The following is a 9,331-nucleotide window of genomic DNA, read 5'->3' as shown; positions in this document are numbered from 1 at the left end:
ATATAATACATATATCTAATACGCATATATATTTAAATATACATCTTTATATATCTGCATAATCCTAATCTCTAATTTATTTTACACAAAATTCTATTTGTATATGGAAGAAACGGTTTTGCTAAAGTAAAAATTTAACTAAATACAAATCTAAAAAAAATTTTGTTGGATTATTAAAATAATTATGTAGAAAATTCAAGCACAATGAGCAATATTGCAAAAAATTTTGACATTCTAGTAAAAAAGTTTAAACGTTCTACATAATTATATTAATAATCTAACAAAATTTATTTTCAGATCTGTATCTGATGACATATAGCTAAATTTTTAAATATTTCTGCAAAATCGTATTTTCCGTAGATAAGATTACCAATAAAATTATATTTTAAATTTTGAAAAGAATTATAAATATACAATATAATATCTTATAGGACCGTATATGTGTGATAACACAATAATAAATCTTATCTAAAATCTAAACATCTAAAATGAACAAAACATATTACAAATGAGAATAAGAAAAGGATTTAACATGAACAAGTTTAAATACAATCCCAAAAATAAATTAATTAAAAATATTTTATATGAATCTTTTATATATATATATTTAATATACATCTTTATATATACGTATGTAATCCTAAGTCTCCAAATGTTTTATTTTATTATATAGTGTATAAAATTATGAATTAAATTTTATTCTAAATTTTGACAAAAATTATATAGGTCGTCTAAAAATCTAATCGTCTAAAATGGATTCAACTATGTTTAAAAAAAAATGTGAATAAGAAAAATAAAAAAAAATTCAACATAATATTATTGTAATATAATTTCAACCAAATATACAATCCTAAAATTAATTTCAAATATTTTATATGGATTACATATTGTACGTATAAATTTTAATATATACCTCTTTATTTGCGTTAATCTTGAATCTTCAAATATTTTATTTTGCGCAGCATATAATAAAATAAAATTTTTCTATTCTAAATTTTTGACAAAAATTATAAGTTGTTTAAAGCAAGCCTAAAATCTAATTATCCAAAGTAGACTTAACATGTGTTTAAAATAATGTAAATAGGAAATATATAAAAAGAATTCAATATATTTCAAACAAACATAATCCCACAATTATTTAAAACATTATTAACTTTTTATATTGTATATAAAAATAGCTGTAATAAAATAGCTATGTAATAAAAATAGAATAAAAAGAAAATGAGACACAATATATTTACAATATTATATCTTATTGTAAATTTATTATTACATAAATGATGATGATGTTTGCGTGTCTAGGAATGCAAATACACGTGCGTGACGTTTCACTCACCGATCAAACCGCCTATCAGGAAGCAGACTATTTGTGCGATTATCAGAAGTATCACCAACACGGAGAGCTTCTTGCCGCTCAGATTTTCAATTATAGTTCCCTGCATCTTGTCCGTTCTTACGCGTTACCTCGTCTTACTGTTATCGTGATTATCTCTGTCCTGCGGTTTCGTCCGAAAAATTACCGGCACCCACTGACGCCGAGATACACACCGAGGGAAATAACGCAAGATGCGAGTGACAATAGGCTTGCGTTCACGAACCGGAGTCGTCGAAGTTCTTCAAAATGGAAGCCAGTGATGGAGAACTTGCGGCATTCGCAAAATTTCGAATTTCGAGATATATCGAACTCTCGAGTCTGTCCGGCGTCTCGCCGGCAACCTTTCGATCTCTCGGCGCCGCGAGACGTTCCTCTCGTTCGATTCTCTTTTACAGCGAGAGAAAAATTGAGCCGAGAAAAAAGCCTTTTGAGAGAGTGAATGCAAATGTGGACGTTTTATCACCTGACACCTCCATGTGCACAAAACGTCCACAATGGCTTGTCAAACTGTTTGTCTGTCAAGAAATCAAAGAGGCTTTCGCGAGTCTGTCCGTTTTTATCAAATTAAACTATGTTTGAGTTTTTAAATTGAGAATACACAGTTTGTATAGGATAACTTCAAATTTTATCAAGGATTTTCTCGTAATTTTTATATTCATTCAAAATCTAAAGTTTAAAATATTAAAATTGCTTGTACATTTTTCTATAAGAAATCATCGCAGTTTAAACATTAATTTTTTATCTTTTCCAGTTTTTTATCTTTTCAAATATAAGCGTTAGCTTTGAGGGGTTGTTTCATCCTTTAAATCTGAGGTTGGGCTGACATAAAAAAGTACGCGACTCTTAAATTTTTATTGTTAACATCATATTTCGAGGAAAACCGAATCAGTTAATTCTGGATTGTCTCGGGTTTCCTTATTGTAAGACATTTTTTAGATGATTTTCGCAAAATCGTCTTTAAAGACATTATTGTCTTATTTTGAATTCCCGATTTTGAATTCTGTCTTCTGGATAGAATCTGTAGACATTTAAGGAATAGAATCATGTACGTAATACGGAACAAAATCGAAGACTGTGGTTTTGCCGCCGAAAATATCCATGGCTACATAGTTCAGCTTGCTGTACGTTTTATGCACAGAGAGGCGCCAGTAAACGGGTCCCATTTGAAACGTGGATACGTCCATTCTCAGGAGTTTTAGATTTCTCTCTTGTTTCGCGAAATGTAGATATAAAGAGAGAGAGAATATCCACGTTCGTTCTTATGCCAGATAACGTTGAATTCACATGTGACTCGTGTCGACGATGGTCGCGTTTGATGTTTTGAATGATACTTGTACGGGGGACGTTGACCACGGGCTGATTCTTCGTTAAATCTTCCTGTTAGATTAATTTTAGGTTAAACATGGTAAGGGTACCAGTAGCATACCAGTAGCAGTACTGTGGATGAATGCATTTTGTTCCTCATCTAGTAGGGTTTCGTGTTAAATGTATATCTTGTTTCATTACGAATACAATCGAGCATTTTCAGAATCAATGCAGGAATGCAGTTTCTGGAATGCAAGATTTAAATGTTACAAACGCAAAACAAAGTTGTGCCTATATGATAGTAGCGCAATCTTGCTTGTTTATGCCAATTTGGATTTGTTATGTGTTTTAATATATTATACCTTTATGTGTTACTTTAAAATATCTTAAAAAATATATTTCTCTTTTCTCATGTAATATCATAATATATATTTCTGTTCTTATATCATTTTTTATTGTATATTTTTCTTATAATTTTCCCCATGTTTTTCATATAATTTTTCTATTATTTATTCAAATTCTAATAGAAGTAGAAAATACTTTTATTCTGATATAATTTTTCTAATATATACTTTTCTTATATATACTTTTTAAATATAATTCTTCTATTATTTCTTTTTTATTACTCAGATTTTAATAAAAATTAGAAAAAATTTTTTTTGCTCACATATAATTTGTTTAATATATATATATATATGTTTATAAATTTTCCCTATTTCTTTTTATTACTTATTGTTAGATTTTCTAATACAAATATAAAAAATATTCTTCCTTTTTCTCATATAATATCATGTATACTTCCCTCTTCTCTTATATTCTTTTTATATATTTTTCTTGTATAACTTTTCCCTATTTCTCTCTTGTAATTTTTTTTATTATTGTTAGATAAAAATTAGTTCACATGTGAAATACATGCATGCGACGCAAACAAAATTTGAAGAATAAAATCCTGAACGGAACATACATTATTTGGAAAAATCTTTTGAAAAATAATTCGCACGTTGCAGGCTGCATTTTGAAATTGTAGCAACCAAAATAATTGGCATGATAGAAGAATATATTTGCATTTTTTCCAGTCACATATATTTTTATTAAATTTTCTTTTTTATCCTTCGATATGTATTTATTTTGAGTGCAAAAAATGTGAAATGTGATACAGCTGGAAAGATTTATAGATATTTTTTATTCACTTTGTTCATATGTTTTCATATTTTCCGCAAAAAAATGTACTCCACGGCTTCAAAAAATAATGAATGTAAGATAAAGAAATAAAGCGGGAGGATCATCTGTAAATAGAGTATAAATCTTTTCAATTAAATTTTATTTGAAAGTCTGTCAAGTCATTTTTTATTGAAGATAAAAAGACTTTAATAAAAATCTATTTAAAGAGTTTTCCCTATCCAAGGAGAACAAGAAAGTCTAAATGTCATATTGAAATCAATGCATTTAACGTCAAATAAACATTATTTTAACTTTTTTATTCTCTTTTGGATAAAAAAAATCCTATTTCTTTTACCTACAAATAGATCTATTAGATGATCAAATTTAGCAAAACTAAAGTTATATAAGTATTTTTAATATTATCCTGATATTATTATGCATTATTATTACTGAATAACAATTAGCATTTGTTCATCATATAAATATAATTTACGTTTTATTGCAAAGTGGAACATTTCGCAATTTCGCAAGAGGTTTCGCGGGAAAATGTTAAGTCCCATCGATTATCCCCGAACGCGTCCGATCGTGAGCAGAGATCGTCGCGCTGTATCTCATATATTCCAGTATTTCCAGTTGATTACCGTGATCGTAGATCGGGGTTAGGGAGTGACGTAAGCGGGGGAAACAAACAGTTCCAGCCTGCGGTGGAATCCGTGGAATCCGTGAATCCGTGTCGCCCTGCTCGAGGGAGATTGTCGACGTTAAATGTCAAAGGACTCTCGGTTTATAATGCGGGTGTCGTTCTGGATCGAAAGCGTTTCTCTCGCGTAGGCGTGAAGATGATCTGAGGAGAAGCTGAGGCGAGATTCTCGCGGTCGACACCACTTGTCACGGGAAATGTTGTGTGACGTAGCGATGGACGCGAACGGGAACGGCAAGCGTGATCCTCTCCACGGAGGTCCTGTCTACTTCAAACAAAGAATCTACACGGCCAGCAACGATGTGAGTCGAACGACCGCCCTGGAAAAACATTCGGGAAATTTGCGTAACGTAAAAGCGCGACAGTGAACCGGATCAGCGATTACTCCATGGTCCTAACCTATCTCTCGCCAGTATCCAAACACTAGCTGAGACTTTCATGATCGGGCTAAACATATAATAAAATAGAGCACGCTTTAAATAATCTGTGATTTATTGTCAGATTTCAGGACAAAATTCTATCAACTTTTATATGCCGTGTATTTTTATTTATTTTAATTTGTTTATTTGTGTATTTTAATTCTTCAAATATTTTTAGTACATAGCGTATGACATAAACAGAATTCTCTTCAAAATTCTGACAAGAATTATTGATCCTTTAATTTAGTATCAATTATATATGGATTGTCTAAAATAAACTTTAAGGTAGAATTCTATTTATATTGCTATGTGATTTGTATTATGAGATATATTTTATATGTTCTAATCCTTCAAGTATTTCAAGAAAAGATTTTTATTTTTAATTTCGATAAATTATTTTGAAACTTTACAACAAAACATATTAACAAAGTGTACAAAGTGTCTTATCCTTTAATTTAATTGTGTGTGTTCTTAAAATAATAATAAAATAAAAACAATAATATTTATAGATATATCTAATACAAAAACATGCTATTTCCATTGTTCATACACTGTTATATGTTCAACTAAAAGTACTGTAGTAAATTTGTGATAACTTGATAGTATTAGATAAAATTCATATTAAAAGAAAAATTGCACGACTCTTAAGCTTTTATTATTCAATTTGCTTAATATTATTTTAAAATATTTAACTTGTATGTCTTATTGTTTTATTGTTTCAGGAAAGCAACAGAACTACAGATTTAGAGTTTGTTTATGACGACACCGATATACATGCTAATGAAGTCGCTGAATTGTATAGCTATACAGAGCAATATGAGTTGCAGCTTAATCTCAAGGTATAATTTTGTTTTAACAGTTATCAAGAATGGATCGAGTGACTTGTTACAAATTCTAGGCATTTGAGGATCAAATGGAATGGTACAAGTTACGACCGTGGTGGCAAAACTTGACAAAATCACAACAGAGATCGGTAATCTACAAGTTGCTGGATCAACTGGAAGTTTCCAATAAACAACTCAGAATGAAATCGGCGCGTTGTATTCTTTATTTAGCTCAGGGTTGTTGGGCTGAAGTACAGTCTGACAAGGAACAGCAAGACTGGACTAGAACAAACGTAATGTTACTCTATGAAGCTGGCATTTTTCCAGCATTTGTTGAACTGCTAAACATTGAGATTGAGTAAGTTTCTTCGTACATGTGTATACGATATTAGAATGATTGAATTTCTATTGTACTCCTACAAAATAATTTTTGTAGAAATAGCACAACTGCTACCTCAGCGATAAGAAAGCTAGCGGTTAGCCTCGCTGATTCGATAGACTTAAGAGTCATTCTGTCCGTTTTGTACATTATAACAGAAGTTATGCGAGAGGAATTAAAAAATATCGAACACAGTGAATATAAAGACAATGTTGAAGCTTTTAAAGAAGATCTTGGTACGTCATTATGTTTGTACGGCATATTTTAATAAATATCATAAAGGAGAATTTGGTCTTTTTAAAATGACTTTTTTTCAGTAAATCCATATGGAGAAGAATTGCTGATCGTTAAACTTCTTGGTATGGTGACGTGTTTTTGCAGCGGTTCGGCACCACATTTTCCTATGAAAAAAGTTCTTTTGCTTTTGTGGAAGTTGATTCTGGTCTCCCTTGGCGGCATTAACGCACTCAGAGAATTGAAGAAACAGTATCGCGAGGAGGCAGGACTCGATACGCAACAGGAAGACACTATTGAAGTCGCCAGAATGATGAGAGCTAGCTCTCCGCCTATGAGTGCGGCGGATTTGTTAGAAACGCAAAATCAGAAAAGGAATAATCGGCCTTTTCGACGGGTAATTCATCGATTATAGAAAATTATTTTATATGATTGTTTTAATGTTTCTACACATAAATTAATCATCAAATGTTTTTCAGAGTTTGATAAAACAAAGCTCTTTAGATGATCCAGGTTTAGGTATGGAATATGAAGGAGGGGAACCTCCAAATAATACCACAGCAAATGAAGGAGATGGCGAATTGATTGTGTTTCTGGGCCCTGGTGGACCTGGCGGTTGGAATCAAACGTATTACGAAGATCAGAATAATCAGTCACAATTAAGGCCAGGTACTCCACAGCTTATAAAAGGAAAAGGTAATGTTTTAGATTTCATTGTTTGTGTGTGTCTTTTTTGCATTCGAGTATTAATATATCTAATATCTCATTTATCAGGTTTGCCATGGACTCCCAAAGTCAGGCAAAAGGATGTGGACACTTTCCTTGAAGTTGCCAGAATGAAGTTTGTCGGTTACAAATTGCAAGGAGATAGAGAGAGTTTAGCAGGTTTACCACAACCAATTCACGAAGGCGTCACTACCCTTAAAAAGGTATATTTTGTTGATTTATGATAATATTGCAACATAATTTACTATCGTAATATTTAATATTATAATATATTTCAGCATATGTACACATCTCTAGCGGAAACTCAAATAAGAAAAGAAGAAGAGATAGCAAGAAACCCGATGAGTACTCTAGAACCACCGCTTCGTCAAACACCAACGGAAATTCTTTATCAGGCTATATTACCAAATTTGCCACAATACATGATCGCTTTATTAAAAATATTACTTGCGGCTGCACCGACAAGCAAGGCTAAAACAGATAGTATTAATATCTTGGCTGATGTGTTGCCAGAGGAGATGCCGTAAGTATGATAGATGCAACGTAATAATTTACATAAAATTTTAGAAACAAAAAATACTGTATATAATTCATTATATTTGAATTTTTAATTAATTGATATTACAACTGTTAAATATGCGTATTTTTTAAATATGTATATTGTAATTAAGTTATAATACGGTTTTAGAATGACAGTGTTGCAATCAATGAAATTAGGAATTGATGTTAACCGACATAAGGAAATTATTGTTAAAGCCGTTTCTGCAATTTTATTATTATTGCTCAAGCATTTTAAGTTGAATCATGTATATCAATTCGAATTTATGTCGCAGCATTTAGTATTTGCCAATTGCATACCCCTTGTATTGAAATTTTTAAATCAGAACATCATAGCATACATTGAAGCGAAGAATGTGTAAGTAGAAATACAATTCTAATTTAAATTTCTAAGTGTCATAATGTAACCGTTAATTTTTATCGCAACAGTATTCCTATTTTGGACTTTCCCATGTGTGTCATTGGTGATCAGCCTGAATTAACTACTGAAAGTCTCGAGATTGGTCATAGTCAGTCTTTTTCATGGAGAAATGTTTTCTCTTGTATCAATTTATTAAGAATTTTGAACAAATTAACCAAATGGAAACACAGTAGAATAATGGTAAGCTAATTTTTAATTAGTAACACAAATTTTTTTATATTTATACATATTGATATTTATGAAAATTAATATATATCTAATGCTTTTTTATGTTTACAGATGTTAGTTGTTTTTAAATCAGCACCTATTTTAAAACGCACGCTAAAAGTCAGGCATGCAATGATGCAATTATACGTTTTAAAATTATTAAAAATGCAGACAAAGTATCTCGGTCGGCAATGGAGAAAGACAAATATGAAAACTATTAGTGTCATTTATGCGAAGGTCCGACATCGCTTAAATGACGACTGGGCGTACGGTAATGGTAATAAGTTTGAAATATCTTATTTAATACGTCGTATTGTGAAAACTTGATAAAGAATTACTTATTTAAATAGATTTAGAAGCACGGCCGTGGGATTTTCAAGTTGAAGAATGCGAGCTACGTACATGTGTTGATCAATTCAATAATCGAAGATACTCAAATATTCCGAGAGACGACGAATTGGAACCGATTGACGCGTCAGTAACGTCCGTGCTTGGTGCAAATGTGGAATTGACAGAGGAGTTTAAGCAACATTATGAACTATGGTTGCAACAGGAGGTATTTCAGAGGAGTATCAATTGGGACGAATTGTTGGATCCTACGGCGTGTGAAATCTAAGTTTCATATATAAGTATAAAGCGTATGTGAATCGTATTTTCCTTAAATCATAGACCTGAATGGAATTGCGACATTTTTACGAAATTCAATACCGTTGTGAGAAGTGTTCAAACAAAAAAAACATTGCCATATCAACACTGCAAAAATTTCCAAGTTGCATTTGATATCGCGATGAATGGTCCTAATTTAGAAAATGTTTTTTCAACAAAGAGATTTTCTGATGTGAAAACATTTCCAATTTCTTTCGTAATTAATTTGTGCAATGCAACATAGTACTTGTAGTCATTTTCTATCATTATAGGCGCCACTTTCAAATAAATATAATAATTTTTCTTTTATATATATATATATATAATGTATATAATATATATTATATATATGATATATTATTTATATATACATAATA

General features: G+C 30.9%; 2 protein-coding genes across 2 annotated transcripts in view; one reads left to right on the top strand and one right to left on the bottom strand.

Moving 5' to 3' along the window:
* Positions 1-1,612, bottom strand: part of LOC108751818 (protein wntless) — a 5,032-nt gene extending 3,420 nt beyond the window's left edge. Inside the window, exon 1 of the mRNA XM_018492240.1 lies at positions 1,337-1,612. Within this exon, the coding sequence (XP_018347742.1) occupies positions 1,337-1,442 (106 nt within the window). The 5' untranslated portion in view covers positions 1,443-1,612. The remainder of the gene's footprint in view (positions 1-1,336) is intronic.
* Positions 1,613-4,491: 2,879 nt separating this feature from the next.
* LOC108751803 (striatin-interacting protein 1) lies at positions 4,492-9,226 on the top strand. The gene is made up of 12 exons (XM_018492216.1): positions 4,492-4,843; positions 5,683-5,799; positions 5,859-6,142; positions 6,221-6,399; positions 6,481-6,794; positions 6,877-7,093; positions 7,172-7,326; positions 7,402-7,646; positions 7,812-8,039; positions 8,111-8,282; positions 8,382-8,586; positions 8,660-9,226. Exons 1-12 carry the CDS (start codon positions 4,739-4,741, stop codon positions 8,923-8,925), a joined length of 2,487 nt encoding a protein of 828 aa, XP_018347718.1. The 5' UTR covers positions 4,492-4,738; the 3' UTR covers positions 8,926-9,226.
* The last annotated feature ends 105 nt before the right edge of the window (positions 9,227-9,331 follow it).

This window comes from Trachymyrmex septentrionalis, unplaced genomic scaffold (assembly GCF_001594115.1).
Source record: "Trachymyrmex septentrionalis isolate Tsep2-gDNA-1 unplaced genomic scaffold, Tsep1.0 scaffold52, whole genome shotgun sequence".
In the NCBI taxonomy this organism is placed as follows: domain Eukaryota; kingdom Metazoa; phylum Arthropoda; class Insecta; order Hymenoptera; family Formicidae; genus Trachymyrmex; species Trachymyrmex septentrionalis.
Note: the sequence above shows the minus strand (reverse complement) of the source record. Positions and strands in the feature narration are given on the sequence as shown.

What these genes read in the sequence shown, in the direction of transcription:
- LOC108751803 (XM_018492216.1), top strand. Translation starts at nt 4,739, where the DNA reads ATGTTGTGTGACGTAGCGATGGACGCGAACGGGAACGGCAAGCGTGAT. An exon ending in CTGCTAAACATTGAGATTGA is followed by an intron (nt 6,143 to 6,220) that starts GTAAGTTTCTTC and finishes TAATTTTTGTAG; the next exon opens with AAATAGCACAACTGCTACCT. An exon ending in TACATTGAAGCGAAGAATGT is followed by an intron (nt 8,040 to 8,110) that starts GTAAGTAGAAAT and finishes TTATCGCAACAG; the next exon opens with TATTCCTATTTTGGACTTTC.